Source organism: Nycticebus coucang, chromosome 23, assembly GCF_027406575.1.
Source record: "Nycticebus coucang isolate mNycCou1 chromosome 23, mNycCou1.pri, whole genome shotgun sequence".
Classification (NCBI taxonomy): Eukaryota; Metazoa; Chordata; class Mammalia; order Primates; family Lorisidae; genus Nycticebus; species Nycticebus coucang.
In genome coordinates, this window is record NC_069802.1 from 11598240 (window position 1) to 11617031 (window position 18792).

Here is an 18792-nt window from a genome sequence, read left to right on the forward strand (position 1 = left end):
AAGTCCTAATTATTCAGCTCTTTAATCGTTTAAATTCATCTACTCCTTTAAAAAAGCATTTCCATTACCCTAGTCTAGACCCTCATTTATTATTACTGCTTTCAGTCTCCCTCCTTTGAAATGTTTGCCATTTTCTAACTAGTTATCTTTATAAAATCCTAAATCTGATCAAATACTTCCCCTACTTTTAATAAACCCTTATTCCCCCTACCTACAAAACAAAGACCAAACTCCAGAACAAGAAAGAGCCAGATTTGACTACCACTTACTTTCGGAGTTTCATTGCTTGTACTTTCAACACTACCAATCCCATCACCAGGTTTTCTACTCACTGGTCCAGGCAATTTTACCTCCTTTCTTCACCATTCACTACACCAATACCTATTTCCTTTCATGTATCTAATTACATATCATTTCCTTATGGAAAACTTTCCTAACTACAGGACTTGGTTAAATGCCCCTCCCACGAGCTCCTGTAGCACTGTCAATTTTCCCTATCACAATACAGTTATCCCTCAGTATCTGTGGGAAACTGGTTCTAGGACATCCCTGCAGATACCAAGATCTAGGGATGCTCAAGTCCCTTGTACAAAAGGTACAGTATTTGCACATGATGTGTCTACATCCTCTCATATATCTTAAACCATCTCTAGATTCCTTATAATTGCTAACATAATGTAAATAGAATATAACTAGTTCTTATACCATATTGCTTAGGAAATAATGACAAGAAAAGTTTGTACTTATTCAATACAGACACAACCATCCACTTTTTCTCCCAAATATTTTTTGATCCTTGGTTGGTTGAATCCACAGAGGCAGAATCCACAGATATGGAGAACTGACTTAATGTACCATATAGTATTTGTTTGCTTAATTTTTTGCATTAGAAAAGAAAAGAATATAACTCAAAGAGTCATTTTTATTTATCGCTATATAAGTGCTCAATAAATACTTCTTTGAGTTTTTTCATATTCATTATTATAATGTCCCTCTATAGCCTTGTAATTTCAAATGTACTAAGAATACGGAAAAAAAAAAACAGAATAAAAATTTTAGAAAGAAAAAAAAAATACTTCGAGTAAATTAATGAATAAAAACTTCCTTTAATGCTTTCTTTCAATGTACCCCAAACAAAATCTTTTATTATACATTGCTAATCTAGGAAGGTGATCGGGATCAAAAAATGATCCACAGAGGGCAAAAACAAAGTGAAACCAGGACCTCTACAAAAATATAACTTTTCTCCTGATGATTTCTATTGAAGCTGTGTTCTTTGAGCTTATTTCTATCTCCACAGCTGCAAAGGGCATGGAAGATCAGAGAATAAGACAAGGTTCCGCTCAAACTGGGGAGTCTAATAGGAGACAACAAGATAAAAAGCTACTGTAACTATGAAATTAGAAATAGATAATACATAGAAAGGAACAGCAAGGAAACAGGCCTGTCTCCACTCATGTTAAATAGTGGGAAGAGGCAGTACTTCCCTGAAAATCCTAAGGACAAGTCAATTCTCACAGATATACACAATCTGAATTCACAATGTGAATATAAAACAGAGAATTCAACTTAATATAGTCCCAAGCTGTGTCCTTAGCAGCTTACAGATGCAAAAGCACAGACCTGGAAGGCAAAAAGGTATCTTCAATCCAAATAAACATTAGTTTCAAGATACAAAAATTGCATAAAAAATGAATAACTCACAGTTATAAAACAGATCTGGCATAATGAATAAGGGCAAAAAAAAAAAACAGAAAGAAAATTGTGACGTAGTAAGAACCAAAACAATTTTATATAGCAGTGTTTTCACTTATAAAACATAAAATAGGTATGTGTTATATGCCTTAATGGATAAGAGGGAAGATTATAAATATAAGGAATAAGAGAATAACCAAGCAATGTGAGAAACAATTTCTAGAAATGAAAAATACAGCCACTGAAATTAAAACCTAACACACATAAACAACCAGCAAATTAGAGGCAACTAAAGAGAAATCAGTGAAGTAGGTAGACCTGAGGAAATAAGCTAGAATGTAGGTAAGAAAGATGAAGAAATAGACAATATGGAAGTTTACAGACAAGAAAACAACAGAAGATCCCAAACATTTCTAACTGAAGTTCCACAAGGAGATAATAGAGAAATGGAAAGAGAGAATATCTGAAGAGATAGTGACAGGGAACTGTAGAATTCCAGAATTGCAAGAAAATACCAATCCTCAGATCCAGGAAGCCCAACAAATGGTTCAAGCAGGATAAATACAAAGAAATACAGACCTATCACTTCATAGTAAATCTGTCATTTACACATAAAAAAAAGACATTCAAAATAAAGTTAATCAAAAGCAGGATGTCTGACTTCTCAATAGCAATAGTGGAAGCTAAATGACACTGGAATAACATCTTTTTTTTTTTTTTTTTTTTTCAGTTTTTTTGGCCAGGGCCGAGTTTGAACCCACCACCTCCGGTATATGGGGTTGATGCCCTACTCCTTGAGCCACAGGTGCCACCCGGGAATAACATCTTAAAGGTGTCTTTACCACAAAAAGATCCTCACCTAAAGGAACTTCAATAGGATTCACAGCAGACAGAAAGATCAGAGATGTAAGTGGTTAACAAGGATTGCTGATAAATCTAAACAAAAAAAAGTATATTTTACAGAAGGAAAAGAGCAGAAAAGACACAAAATACCTGCCAGCAAATAACATATAAGTTGAAAGGGAGGTGATCAGAGTTAAAGCAGTCTAAGTTTTTTATATTTTTAAGAATAAAAGTAATAAATTATCTTTAGACTTTAAAGTACAGCTACAGAGGATAAAACTTCCAAATAATAGAGAAAAAAAGAGACAGAGAGAGAGAGAGAATATGAATGGGGGAGAGGGGATGATGAAATGAGAAAAAAAATTTTAAGGCAAAAAAGAAATAAAATGGTAGAAATATACCCCAAAAGATCAGTGATTATAGTAAATGTAAACAGCCCAAATTTCTAATTAAAAGACAAAAAGTTAAAGGATAGGAAAAATTATACAACATCAATACTAACCAATAAAATACTAATAATGATAATCTGATGGAGATGTCACTAGAGAAAAGGAGTTGCTACATAATGATAAAAGACAGAATTCATCAGTGTCATATGTATCTGATGATAAAGCCTCAAAATATAAAAAGGAAAAATCTATAGAACTCTAAGACCATCAAATTGGGTGGCACCTGTGGCTCAAGGAGCAGGGCAACGGCCCCATATACCGGAGGTGGAGGGTTCAAACCTGGCCCCGGCCAAAAACTGCAAAAAAAAAAAAAAAAAAAGACCATCACATCTACCATCAGAGTGTGATACTCCAACATCTCTCTTAGTAATAATAAATTTAAAAAATAGCATACAGACCTGTACAGCAAAACTAAAAATCAGAATTTACACGTATGAACATTGCACCCAGCAATTAAAAATACATGTTATTTTCAAGCACACAAGAGTCGCTCAGAAAAACTGACCAAGCAAAAAACCCAAAAAGGTTGCACTCAAATTTTAAGTCTGAATCACGCAGAACACATCCTATAAAATACAACTATGTTTAACACAAAAGATAACTAGAAAAATTCCATCCATCTGTAAATTTAAAATCATACCTTAACAACAACAACAACAACAACAAAAATCAAAGAATTACAATGGAAATAAGAATATATTCAGAACTACAAATAAAAATTCTACATACCAAAACTTATGGGATATGTTCAAAAACCTATGGACATAAATGTCCTGGGACTTAAAATTTATTTATTTATTTATTTTAAATTCTTTTTTTTTTTTTTTTGGTTTTTGGCCGGGGCTAGGTTTGAACCTGCCACCTCTGGTATATGGGGCCGACACCCTACTCCTTGAGCCACAGGCGCCGCCCAAAAAAATTTTTTTTAAACTTACATGTAGGATGTGTTATGACTCAAATGCCTGTTTCAGAAAGGAAAAGAGGCTCAATATTAATGAGCAAAGTATCTAAGTGACAGTCAATAAAAGAATGACAGAACAAACACCAATAATAGTAAAAAGGAGGCTACAATTAGAGTAGAAATTAATGTGGCCAAGGCACAGTGGCTCACGTCTACAATCCTATCACTGTGGGAGGCTGAGGCAGGAGGATTGCTTAAGCTCAGGAGTTTGAGACCAGCCTAATTAAGAGCGAGAACCCTTCTCTACTAAAATTAGAAGAATTAACCAGGCATGGCATGTATGCCTGTAGTCCCAGCTACTCAGCAGGCTAAGGCAAAGGATCACTTGAGCCTAGGAGTTGAGGTTACAGTGAGCCATGATGACACCACCGCACTCTACCTACAGAGACAGAGTATAAATTCATGTTAACTGTGAAGATGTCAAAAGATTTAGGTAGATCTACAGATTTAAAAACACTATGAGGAAACAAACATACAATATAATGGTTCAAAGTAAAAAAAAAAAAACTTGGAAAAATGATAAAAGACAAATCTCTGACAAGATCAAGCAAGACAAAAAAAGCAGCAAGACAGTAAGACCAACATCATTAGGAATGCAAAAAAAGGAAAACTACATATACTACTGACAGAGTAAACAGAGAATATTATTAATTTCATGCCAATAAATTTAAAATACATTTTAAGTTAATAAATTCCTAGGAAAAAATAGAACTTACCAAAGCTCAGTCAAAAGAAATAGTAAAATTAAAGAAACTAAATCAGCAGTTTAATAGCTGCCACCCACAAAGGAAACATCAGTTCAGAAAGTTTTACACGGGTGGCGCCAGTAGCTCAGTGGGTAGGGCGCTGGCCACATACGCTGGGGCTGGTGGGTTCGAACCCAACCCAGGCCTGCTAAAACAACAATGACAACTGCAACAAAAAGAATAACTGGGCATTGTGGCAGGCGCCTGTAGACCCAGCTACTTGAGAGGCTGAGGCAAGAAAATTGCCTAAGCCCAAGAGTCTAAGGTTGCTGTGAGCTGTGACGCCACAGCACTCTACCGAGGGCAACAAAGTGAGACTCTCTCAAAAAAACAAAAAACAAAAACCCAAAAAACAAAAAAAAAAACTACAAAGTTTTGCTAAGTTCTATAAAACATCCAAATAAATAATTTTATACTAACCACTGCAGATGGAGAAAAAATGATTTAAAAATGTGTACATACCTGTTTCATCAAGAGATGGTACTTTTTCCACTCTGAGAGACTGTGATCCTTGTCCTTCTTTCTGAATATTCGTGGAATACAACTTTACTTGACTGAGTATACAAACATATGAAGGACTATATGAAACCATGTTTGAAAAGCTTCCAAATGTCACTAAATTCTGCCATCCTAAAAGAAAAAAAAAATTTAATTTTAAACTTAAGCCCAAATGCACAATTGTCACCCTTGCCACTGGCCATGTTTCACTCGCCCCTAGATATATGGGAACTGCCTTTAGTAAAGAAAGAATAAGGACAATATTCCTATTTTCTCCGATCTGTAAATTTAGTTCTATGAAAGCTTTTAATAATATAAAAAGTCAAATGAAACATTCATGTTACTTAGCTATTCTGAAAGGTATCTAGCACATAATAGATACACTTTAGTTTGTTAATTGCTGATAAAAAAAATTGATATATTACATTTCAGAACAGAGGACTTTGGGAGGGAAGGTTGGAAGGGTTCTCTATTCAAAATTATTTGGTGTCCTCCTTCCAGTAGCTGGAGTTCTATTCCTCTTTCATTTCAAAATCAGTAAGTGAATTACATTAATCAGTCATTCATACTACCACTGAATTTTTAAATCAGATTAGATCAACATTTGGTGAGATGCCCCAATATATAGGAATTTTATTTGAGGGAAGAATAGAAGACTAATTACAAAGCACTTCAGCTGCTGCATGTGGGTTGCATATGGGCTTTGGAGGGCTCAAACACAGAAGGAAAATACAGTCCACAACTGCACCGAAGTGGCAGAAAAGCACATCTGTCTCTGCTCTCCTGTGACCCTCTTTCTCTTTCATTTTATGCTATTGAGTATTGAGAATTCCCTTTTCTGAGAACTTCAAAATCCTATCTAGACTTAATGCACATATTTTCTAAAGTTTTAAGCGAAATAATAAAATTATGTCATTACATATAGTCAAGTTTTTGCAAGAATGAAGGGGCTGAATATTTAAGAGGAAATTTTTCCAATTGCTTAGTAATAATCTTCCAAAAATATTAATTTGTGCACATGCATATAAAGGTATATGCATTCTGAAATAAGGCAAAATTTTTTCTTAATGGCTCAGAGAATTCAATAGGAGCGTAAATTATTGTGGATGTTGAAGATAATTCGAAGAGCCTGAGGAACAAAAGGGAACATTAAGTATTCACTAAAGTTTCCTGCTTGCAACTTTTCTTTAAAAACATCCTGATGTCAACTTATTCTTTCATTTATTTGGCAAAATACCATATGACATATAGTATTATACATATGTCATGATATAATTTATGGTACAGTTTGGATCATTTTTGCCTATTTCTTAAAGGCTGAATAAAGCAAGTAAAACAATAAAGATTTTTGCATATTAAAATATGAAGCCTATTAGTAAAATTAATTAGTGAAGCAAGGGTTAAAGCAGATTCTCCTAAGAAACTCACACTTGAGAAAACCATCTTCTTCACTACAGCTACTGGTGTTCTGACTTGTCAGCCCTACTCAAAGTGTCTTTTGTAATTATTACCTAAAAAAACGACAACAGGTCATTAATGCTTCCTCCCCCCCACATACTGAAGAGGGCTTACTTCACAGTCTAAAAGTCCTTCCTCAGAAGATGGTTTATTTCCATGACTTGATAGATTTTTTTTCAATGTTTTGCTTAGTTTAAAAAAAAAATGTTTTTTTAACCTTTTTTATCTTTTGTTGTTGTTGTTGCAGTTTTTGGCTGGGGCAGGGTTTGAACCCGCCACCTCCAGTATATGGGGCCGGCGCCCTACTCCTTGAGCTACAGGCGCCGCCCAGTTTTTAAAATATTTTGTTACAGAAAATATCAAACATATGCAAAGGTAGAAAAAAATAGTACTATAAACTTTCACATATTCATTGCCTGCTTTCAATAATTATCACTTCATGGTCAATCTTGTCTTATCTGTATCTCTACCACTATCTCCCCACCCCTGTATTAATTTGAAGCAAATCTCAGATGTAATTTTATTCATTAAAATTTCACGATGTACTTACAGTAAATAAGAACTTTCTTTAAGACGCGGCGTAGCACAGTGGTTATGGCACCAGCCACGTACACCGAGGCTAGTGCATTCCAACCCAGCCCTGGCCAGATAAACAACAATGACAAATGCAACAAAAAAGAGCCGGGCCTTGTGTCAGGCGCCTGTAGTCCCAGCTACTTGGGAGGCTGAGGCAAGAGAATCACCAAAGCCCAAGAGTTGGAGGTTGCTGTGAGCCGTGACGCTATAGCACTCTACTACTGAGGGCACCATAGTGAGACTCTTGTTTCATGAAAAAAAAAAAAACTTTCTTTAATACAACCACGTGACTAGAAGTAAAAACAATTTGCTTAATATCATCAAATATGCTCAATTTCAAATTTTTAGTTATTACAATGTTATTTTTCCAGTTTCTATGTGTAGAGAGCCAAATAAAGTCCTCATACTACTACTGATTCACATGTTTTTTAAGTCTCGTTTAAGCTACAAAATGTCTTTTTTTTTTTTTTAATGGCAATTTTTATGTCGACAAAACCATGTTTTTGTCCTGAATTTTTGTTCTGGTAGTTTCCTAGTATGAATTTTGCTGAATAAACTCCCATGATGTTGTTTAACCCATTCTTCCGTATGTTTCATAAATCAATGGATGTAAAGGCTCCATACACATTCAGGTTCTTTTCATGAGGCGAGCTCCTCCTGGGAAGCCATGCACAAAGCAATTTTGGAACTCTTTTTCTGGAACAGCCATTAGCGCTGTCATCACATCATCATATGAATTAAGTTTACAAACTCATCCTAGTAAAAGTGCTACATACCTTATTGCTGAGTATTACTTTGGTCACCAGATGGCCAAGCGAAGTACTTCGAAAGTGAATGCAGTGATATTCAGCAACAAGGTACATAGTACTTTTTCTAGGATGAGTTTTCTAACTTAATTCCCTGACCTTGAAAAAACCAAGACACTTTAACAAGGAAAAACACTCATAATACTGCAATAGTATGATTTCAACTATTAAAAATGTGACTGGTGAAATACCTGGATTATTCATTATTTTACATATGTACATAAAACTTTATACCTTATACTTTTCTGTATTAAAAAATGCCTACAAGGCCAGGCAAAGTGGCTCATGCTTATAATCCCAGCACTTTGGAAGGCCAAGTGGGAATATTACTTAAGCTCACGAGTTCGAGGTGCAGTGAGCTATGACTGAGCCACTGCTCTCCAGCCTGGGTGACAGAGTGAGTCCCTGTCTCTACTGAATGAATACACACCTATAAAAACAGACATTAGGGTGGTGCCTGTGGCTCAAAGGCACCATATGCTGGAGGTGGCAGGTTCAAACCCAGCCCTGGCCAAAAATTGCAAAAAAAAAAAAAAAAAAAAATTAAAATGGTATCCAAGTGCTAAATTATCTGGGACTTCATCAAGGTCTTATTAACATCATCACCACAATTTTTAACATAGTCTAATAATACATTAACTAATTCTAGTTTATTTTAATCCTTTTGGCTAACCAAAACTGCAGGACGATCTCTTATCTCAAATTATCTAGCAAGCAAAAGTGTGACCTACACAAAGTAGTTCAGTCTAGTGAACTACTGCTGATGTGATTTTTCTCCAGAGCAGCACAGAGTAAGGGAAAGGGAATCCTTTTTTTTTGGAGCCAGGAAATTACAGGAGATGCTGGCAACTTACTGGACTGCATCTTGGTTAGCATGTATCTCTACCCCCTTGCCTGATCTCCTTTTTGATCTTTGCTTAGAAAAAGCACAAACAATAATTATAGTATCTAACATATAGCAAGTACTAAATGCTTTATCTATATTGTTACATTTTATACATGAAAACGTATCTCAAATCCATTTACTTTTCTCAGTTTTCACTGCTATCATGACCCAACCACAACCTTGCTTGCCTAGATAACTATGATAGCCCCACTGATCTCCTTATTTACACGACTTATTCTCCCCTTCTCAACCCATTCTCCAGAGTAGTCGGAGTGATATTTTTTAAATGTTGCCCTTTTTTAAAAGACTATGACCTATGACCTATAGACTATAATAACTCTCAAGCTTCCTCCAATATTATTCCACCCTACCTCAGCACGCAGCAGTTTTCTATCTGATCCTAAATTCCACTGGTTGGATCTATTGGGCTCCTCTTTGCTCTTGCCCAAATGGCTCTTTCCTCAGTCTAGATTAGGGGTTTTCAACCCGTATGTCGCAACACACTGGTGTGCCCTGACAGGATCCTAGGTGTGTTTAATTAAACATTGTTAATTAAATTATTTTCAAATGAAGTTCAAACACAGTAAGTATATTCTTTTTTTTACTCTTTTTTTTTTCTTTGATCAACATAAACTGTAGGTTCAAATGTGCCATGAGATCAGTGAAAAACACCGTATGGATCTGCACTTAGCTTGCTCATTTTCATCTTTCATGCCTGGGCTCAGCCATCACTTTTCAGAAAAGCTGGAGTCCCAGGCCAACATACGAGGTGGCCTCTCCTGATTACTTTCTAGCCCATCATCCTGCTTGTTTTTCTTACAGCACTTCAGATTTATTTGATAATTTCTGGTGAAATAAAGGTGGACACTTGTGTCTGTCTTATTCAGCACTACACTGCCAGCAACTACAATGCCTGGCACCTATTTGCTGAATGATCCTCATTCGCAAAAACTCTACAAGACACAGACTAAAGTCACCTTCATTTTATAAGTAAAAGAAATTCTATCACTAACTTGATGTACACAAAATCTTGCTGCCAGCTTGCCAAAATGGTTTTAATAACTGTCAGTGTTCAATAATTATTAAGAGGTTGTGGGGGGAAGGACTTCTGCAGGGATAAAAGTTAAATTCTGTCTACTTTTCTTATGGTAATAAAAACTAGCAAATTAGGGCGGTGCCTGTGGCTCAGTGAGTAGGGCGCCGGCCCCATATGCCGAGGGTGGCGGGTTCAAACCCAGCCCCGGCCAAACTGCAACAAAAAAAATAGCCGGGCGTTGTGGCGGGCGCCTGTAGTCCCAGCTGCTCGGGAGGCTGAGGCAAGAGAATCGCGTAAGCCCAAGAGTTAGAGGTTGCTGTGAGCCGTGTGCCGCCACGGCACTCTACCAAGGGCGGTACAATGAGACTCTGTCTCTACAAAAAGAAAAAAAAAAAAAAACAACTAGCAAATTAGAGACAAAATAATATACATAAAGTTAATTTATAGTTTTCATTTTAAAATTATACTTCTATTAATCTCAGATTTAAGAAAAAGCACATATCTGTTAATTAGGTACACAGTACTTAAAGAAGCATCTTCCATCTCAAATTTCCATCAAATAAGGCAGAGTATAAATACATGAAAAAATGTGCTCCACGCAAAGTCAAAAGAATCATTTTTTAAAAAAAGATTAGATAGCTGCCATGGAGTTTCATAAGTGTAACCCAGAGATAGTGAGATACTGCTGACTGCACCCAGACTCCCGGGGCACACGCTTGCCCCTGATGAATGATGGCCTGAACTATGAGCAAATGGGACTATATCAACACTTCAGTGCAGGAGTCCCCTCTTAACTCCTTCAGAAGCATCCATGCCCTCCAAGATCTGAAAATCAAGGAGCCAAGGACAGGGAGGGCTACGACCACTGAAGCACTCAAAGTCCAGAAAGTCACTAACCCAATCCCTGTGGCTGAATAACAATGTCCTCAATGACCTGAAAGACTTCAACCAGGTAGTTTCACAGCAACTAGCACACCCAGAGAACCGGGGCTGGACTGACTGTCCTTCAATGACCTGACTTCCACTGACCCTTCCCCAGTGCCTGGGGGAGGTGAACATGCTGGATGTCCTCCCTCGGCTCTGGAGCCTGTTTACTCCATGGAAACACCACAGAGGAGAAGGGGTATAGACAATATGTGCTGGGTACCCTGCCTCATATCTCTATGTTCCACTTGAGTGAAGACACCAAAGCAAACCGCACTACAGCTGAGGTCTGGAAATGCATGAACATAAAGTCCAAGAAGACCAACATCAAGCAGAATGCACTGTAAGATTCCCAGGACTCCAGCAGTCCTAAAGGCCTGAGGATGGTCAGCTTGGTTTGACAATAAATGATCTCAGCTGTTGTGCTGGAGGTAGGGGGATACACTCTACTTACTGTAGAAACTAAGTGACATCTTTATTATTTCAGAAGTCTATGTTTACTATAGATCACAAAGTTAAAAAAATCTAATTTTTAGAGAAACCCACTGTTAATGCCATAGTATATAGTCTTACTGTACTTTCCCTACAGTTTCACCTAGTAATACATCAAGAATATTTTGTCATATCCCTATTCTTCTAAATTACTTTATTTATTTATTTATTTAGAGACAGTGCCTCAAGCTATTGCCCTGGATAGAGTACCATGGCGTCACAGCTCACAGCAACCTCCAACTCCTGGGCTCAAGCGATTCTCCTGCCTCTGCCTCCCAAGTAGCTGAGACCATAGGTACCCACCACAATGTCTGGCTATTTTTTGGTTGCAGCTGTTCATTGTCGTTTGGCGGCCCAGGCTGGATTCGAACCCACCAGCTCAAGTGTATGTGGCACCGGCGCCACGAGGATGGCGGGTTCAAACTCAGCACCAGCCACACTGCAACAAAAAAATAGCCAGGCGTTGTGGCAGGCACCTGTAGTCCCAGCTACTTGGGAGGCTGATGCAAGAGAATCACTTAAGCCCAAGAGTTGGAAGTTGCTGTGAGTTGTGACACCACAGCACTCTACTGAGGGCGACATAGTTAGACTCTGTCTCAAAAAAAAAGTTTCAGTATTATTGAAACTAAATTTTCACAAACAGGTTATTTTTTAAAAACCTACTGTTTTTAAATGTGAAAACATTTTAATTTTTTGTAATAACAAACATCTTCAAGGACTTTGCAAAGTCATTCTGACTAGTGAGATAGGTAATTTATTAGTGTTTCACAGACAGATGAGACAAAGAGTATATCATTTTCAACATGATGACAGCTACAGAAAAAGAGACTACAAATTATGGTAATTCAACTCCTTTTTACCAACACTTAAAGGGCAAGTTAGATTAAATTTAACAGCCACTGTAATTTCAGTATAAAATACCAAAATTGTTTAGTCAATAGAAGTTACTGTGTTAGAAACTTCACTTGACGATTTTGGAGTATAAGCAGATGACTCATTTTGTTTATAAGGAAAGTCAGGTAGGTATGCTGTCAATATGGGAAAACTCAAGTTACACTTTCCTGTTACTTTCAAAACTCCTGAGGACAGTGGTGTTAAAATTAATTTATTTAAAATTTTAAGAATCGAGGGCGGCGCCTGTGGCTCAGTGAGTAGGGCGCCGGCCCCATATGCCGAGGGTGGCGGGTTCAAACCCAGCCCCGGCCAAACTGCAACAAAAATAAAATAGCCGGGCGTTGTAGCGGGCGCCTGTAGTTCCAGCTACTCGGGAGGCTGAGGCAAGAGAATCGCGTAAGCCCAAGAGTTAGAGGTTGCTGTGAGCTGTGTGATGCCACAGCACTCTACCCGAGGGCGGTACAGTGAGACTCTGTCTCTACAAAAAAAAAAAAAAAAAAGAAAAAGAAAATTTTAAGAAGCACTGTTTACATTTACTGGAAATAGAAGATATGAATACATTCTAATTTTCGTGCACAGCATAGGAATTACTATAGCTTATACTACATAAAATCTTGAATGACTGCAACTTCTGACCTCTACAGGGAGGTCACAGACATGCTACAAGTTTTTTAAAACATGAATTTTTGAGAACTTTCTGTAAATACTCTTTGCACCCCCAAGAATCTGGAGGTTAGATTAAAGGTAGATTAGTTCTCAGTGTCAAGCTATGGCAAAACGAAGGCAAATCTAATTAAAACTCACAAGCTCCGTGCTATTTTGAGCTTCGAGAAATTCTCGATGAAACGAAGGAACTTTTAATCAGAAGAATGCTGACCCAGAGGGACGAAAATTCACGTCAACTACCTTCTTACTAGGTTATAGTTACAACCACCACACTTTCACTAACTACAAGGATTGTTCAAAGGAACTGATGCTTTCTTTTGTATTTCAGTCCTAAATCGGGCTTAATGATTGTGGAATACCTTCATACTACTTAAAGATACGTAAATGCTGAATAGCATCTCCCTCTCTTTTAGGAAATTTCAGAAGACAAGTTGGCAATATCAGAAAAAGTAGGGCAAGAAAACCTCAACCAAAACGGGTAATCGAAGGTGAGTAGGTGAGCACTAAGATTCAGAAACTCTGCGGAGTCCTCAATTTCCAACGGCCTAGGTGAGTCACCGTCGGACGCTACGATGAGCACGTAAGAATTTGTTTGATACAAAATTATCACCTTCAGAGATGCAACCCTCCCCGTAGATTGCCCGCAATTCTAACCGGAGCTAAAACTAAGCTGGGGACCCCGGGTTGGGGAAACCCCCGCAGGCTGGTCAGAATGAACTGTAAAGGCAGAAGCCCGAAAGAAAGGTTGTGGAGGTAGGGAAGGGAAAGTGGGCGAACTGCCCCAGACCAGGCGCCGAGGCCGGCCTGCACTCCAGTTCAGATGTCGTGGAACCAGCCGCCGGCGCAGACACTCACCCTGGCGGTCGCTGGAGCCGTGGGCCGCCGCCCTGCAGCGCAGACGGAGCCGGCACAGTGAGGACCAGCTACATCTGTGGGTCGCAGCGGCGGCGGCCAAGCCCGGTAACATCCTGGCGGGGCAGAAGCCCCTAGTCGGACAACGCCTCCTGCCTCCGCGCCGCCTCCGGCACCAACTGACTCCATAGACTGGACACCGGCAGCTGTAGATACCTGCGCCCCCGCGGGCGGCCTCACCGACCCGGAAACGGTAACGTCATTAGCGACGCCCGCGGCGGAGGCAGCGGAAGTGACGTACGGCGCTGGGCGCGATTAGTGAGCTCTTCCCTCCCACAAACCCGGGCGCACGGCGCGAGGGCGTGGCTGCAGGTGTAGTTTGGCGTCTTCCTTGTCTTCTTTCGCACTTACGTTTTTGGGGCTTGCTTTGAAATTATCACGTCGCCTGATTGCATCTTAGCAGCGAAGCCCGGGGAGAAGCGACAGCTTTTATGGGAGCCCTGCCTACTTCGTTTTTTTCTGGCCTTGAAGCTGGGCTGTGGTGTTGGAAATGGGAGGAAAGGTGGGAAGAAAGGACGCAGGTCTCCTGGGCCTCTGTCACCGAGCCTTCCGGGATAAACCCAAGCCGAGGCTAACATGTCCTCAGTATTCTCCGACCCTTTACTACGGTAAATCGTTCTTTTAACGTCATTGTCTAGTCAGTACCATAAAGGCAAGTACACACTTCAGATTAGTTACTTGCCCTATTAATCTCTGAACGTCAGATTCTCGCCTGTAATAGAATAAGAGGTTTTTTTATGTTCATGATATGCCAGGGTAAACGGAGGTGTGGAGACTGAGACAGTCTGGTCTCAGGGAGAAATAACTGGAACAATACTGAGTTATTGCCGAAATGCTAACTCAGCTCTTAGCTCATACCCAAGAGAAACGTTCCTTGACCACCCTAGTAGGCATGGTCATTCTATACCCCGTTTGTTCTATATGCTTATTCCTCTTCCAGACGCGTATCACTATTTAACATTATCTACTTAGCTGGGTGCAGTAGCTCACGCCTATAATCCTAGTACTGTGGGCGGCAGATGCGGGTGGATTGGTTGAGATCAGGAGTTCGAGACCAGCCTGAGCAAGAGCGAGGCCCTGTCTGTACTAAAAACAGATAAAAAGAAAAAAACTGGCCAGGAGTTGTGGTGTGTGCCTGTAGTTCCAGCTACTCTGAAGACTGAAGCAGGAAGATCACTTTAGCCCAAGAGTTTGAGGTTGCTGTGAGTTAAGATGGCATCATGGCACTCCACCGGGGCCAACAGAGTGGGACTCTGTCTCAAAAATAAGCAAACAAATAAACAATTTAATTTTAATTGACTATCACCCAGAATAGAAAATAGCATCCCCATGCTGGAATCTAGTCTGTTTTGTACATTGCTGTCTCCAGTGGGCTAAAACAATGCCTGACACAAATCAACTGAATGGAATTGTTGATGGTTTGTTTTTAAGTTAATCCAAGTCACTTAACTATATTATTACAAAATAATTATTTTAAGGAGCAAGTTATGTACCTAATTTTAAGAAAATTAGCAGTCTTTTATACTGATTAAGTATAACCAGATGAAGAAATAAATGATCACAAGAATGGTAAGCAAATTTAACTTCTGTGACAAACAGTTTAAAATTTAATTCAGTGAAGAAACATTTAAAGATGCTGTTCCATAAAAATTCATAGTCTCAGAATTACTCAAAAATCTGAATGTTACTGGAAAGTTATCTTCTTGTAAATAGATTTTAACAGACATTCAACTTTATGATACAAAAATACATAAAGGCTTAACTCTAATTTTATGATTAATGGTATGCAGATATCCATTAATTTTATGGATAATTCATTCTGAATGAAACTAAGTTCATGCTTTGGATTCCTCAGGTGGCGGTGGTTTTGACTCTAATCAAGACTGATTAGAGCTTCTTAGGTTTTATTTTTCTTTTGTGCAGTGGGATTTTTATTTTTTTGCAAATCTGCATTTTCTAATTCTTTTTTTTTTTTTGGCCGAGGCTGGGTTTGAACCCGCCACCTCAGGTATATGGGGCCAGTGCCCGACTCCTTCAGCCACAGGCGCTGCCCAACTGCATTTTCTAATTCTTAAAGGACTAAATATCCTTTTGTGATAACATTTTTTTAAAAAATGTATTTTGTGCAGAAGTATTAAAGTAATTTTAGAAACAACTATCTGAACACAATGTTGGTGCATAGTCAGTTTATTCCATGTGGTAGTTTTTTCTACCTTCCTTTTTTCTGGTATAGTTGGGTGTAGTTTGACTTAGACACTATTAATTTTTATAAACCTAGTAACCTTCATTTGCCAAATAAGTTTGAAGAATAAAGTGGATCATGCTGTATTTTCTTGTTGAACCCTTGCGATGCTGTATCACATAATAAAGTCTCAGTGGACTTGGATTAAAATACTTAGGCAGTTATCTTGGTGTTTACATCTACTTACTATGCATTGTCATATACTTGTCCTGCTTGAAAGCATCCAAAATTTCCCTAGGTGCTGAAAATTAAGGTAATGTCGTTACCAGATGAAGAGAGTCCAGCCACCTATCACTGTTAGCCAACATGTAGAGATAGGGATGGGTCCTTCAAACTTTGTCAAAAGGCCAGGATTCTGGAAAACAGTGAGAGTAGCCTCTCCAAGACTGCTCTGTTCTTCATTTCCAAAACCACGGTTTTGTACACAAACATTCAAAGCAAAGACCACACCAACCCCTATTCCAAATAAGAATCAGCGTAACTCAGTGACCTATTACAACATTCCAGTTCAAAAGTTAATCTTCTAAAATCTAAATCAATCCACCAAGTACTCAAGGTAGGCATCTTTAGGGTGGGTGCTAATTTACAAAACTAAGAATGGGAGACAGGGGTGAAGGTTGGGCAAGACCTAAACTGAGCAGTCATGTCTGCCCTAGCCTGCCTGACTCTGCATCTTATTCTCACTACATGTGCTTTCAATATTGGTTTTATTTATTTATGTATTTATTTTTTGAGACAGTCTCTTTAAGCCACCTCTAATTCTTGGGCTTAAGCGATTCTCTTGCCTCAGCCTCCCAAGTAGCTAGGACTACAGGTGTCTGCCACAACACTCGGTTATTTTTTGTTGGAGGAGTTGTCGTTTTAGCTGTCCCAGGCTGGGTTCGAACCTGCCAGCCTCGGTGTATGTGGCTGGCTCTGTAACCACTGTGCTACAGGCGCCAAGCCAGTATCAGTTTTAGAGTTGTTTAGGGGAGTTTTCTCTGACCCTAATTCTTTGAGAAATACCATCCTCACCAAGAGACTCTTCTTTATGTTTCATTGGAGACACATTTAGCAGCTGTCTGCGTGTACTAAACAGGTAAGAATCCAGCATCATAGAGCTTATTTCCTACTGGAAGAGTCAGAAAATTAAACACACAGATCCTTATAAATGATAGTAATAATACTGATCATTTACTAATGGCCAGGCCTTCAATGGACATTATCTCACTCAAAAAGCCTTAACAAGTTACAGATGAAGAAACTAAGGCACAAATACCTTGCTCTTGAGCACCACTGTTTATAAGCCAGTGGGTACTGTCCTTAAAAGAAAATGTGAAGTCATTCAGAAGACTTGAACGACATTGTAGGCTTCATTGTTTTCTGGAATGTAGGTTAAGTACATTTCCCTAGATTTTTTTTTTCTTTTTTTTTTTTGTAGAGACAGAGTCTCACTTTATGGCCCTCGGTAGAGTGCCGTGGCCTCACACAGCTCACAGCAACCTCCAACTCCTGGGCTTAGGCAATTCTGCCTCAGCCTCCCGAGTAGCTGGAACTACAGGCGCCCGCCACAACACCCGGCTATTTTTTTGTTGCAGTTTGGCCCGGGCTGGGCTTGAACCTGCCACCCTTGGTATATGGGGCCGGTGCCCTGCTCACTGAGCCACAGGTGGCGCCCCTCCCCAGATTTTTTTTTTTTTTGTAAACACCATTTTATGGGTGAATAACATTATGTTACATTGAGTTTCCTGAGGATCTGTGATATAAATAGATGCCTAAACATAGGGTATTATTAAGTCAATCAGATGGAAATAGAAATAGGAACAGGGTAAAGTGTCATTTGATTAATTATTACCATACTCCATAACTCCTGCAAGGTTTTCCATTAACTCTGAAGAGGTTCCAACATCCAGTAACTTGCTTCTGTAATTGAGCTGACTATTTATCCTGTTCGGTAGCTTTGGGAAAATAAGATTCTAACCATGAGACAAACTTGGCTGCTTATCTGGAAAACTGACTTGGATAATCCATTACAAAATAAAATGAGCAGCATTATCATGAGCCTTACCAAGAACACAAATTTATTTTCAATACAGATATATTTGTTTACATATTCCTTTTGTCTGCAGAATTGGGGGAGGAGGGAGCTTGCCCTCCTGAACACTTCAAAAAGAAAATGGCTTATTCATGGTTGATTAAAAAGGAGAATCATCTAGCCACCCAAGGTCACTGTCTCCTGTGCAACCGTGGTCAGAAGCAGTGTAGAGTCTGCACAGACACATTTTGCTCATGTAGGCAAACACACAAAAGAAGTAAAACTTAACAGTTTATGTGGTTTCTGAATAGGTTGCATAATCTTCATCTTCATTTTTCAGAGAAGTTGAGAGATTTTTTTTCCCCCAGTTCACTCAGAATGTGATAGAACATGAAATCAGACTCAGATCCTCTGACTCAAATATGTGTATGAGCTCGTGTGAGCATTTTTAGGGAAGGGAGAAAGAAGGAGTGGGTTTTCCTTCAGACATTGTTTTATAAAGTTACTTGTGTTTTTTGGTCACAATTATGTGATGTAGCCATACAGTATTCTACTACCATTTAGGCTTCCTACTCTTTGCCATTCCATCCAGAATGAAAAGGAGAATGACTTCTGTGATGACCGTATCCTGAGTCCTAATTCTCTTATTCATCTGTTCTTAGCTTCTCCAATAATATCCCCCTTCTGCAATTCA

General features: G+C 38.8%; 1 protein-coding gene and 1 pseudogene across 1 annotated transcript in view; one reads left to right on the plus strand and one right to left on the minus strand.

Annotated features, from left to right (window-relative positions):
- The window catches only part of SLC30A9 (solute carrier family 30 member 9), an 89462-nt gene extending 75407 nt beyond the window's left edge, over positions 1-14055 (minus strand). The window contains exons 1-2 of the mRNA XM_053577473.1: positions 13786-14055; positions 5157-5324 (exon numbers count right to left, since the gene is read on the minus strand). Coding sequence (XP_053433448.1) covers positions 5157-5324; positions 13786-13897 — 280 coding nt within the window. The 5' untranslated portion in view covers positions 13898-14055. The remainder of the gene's footprint in view (positions 1-5156; positions 5325-13785) is intronic.
- LOC128575815 (leucine-rich repeat-containing protein 51-like) lies at positions 10699-11225 on the plus strand (annotated as a pseudogene).
- Positions 14056-18792: the final 4737 nt, after the last annotated feature.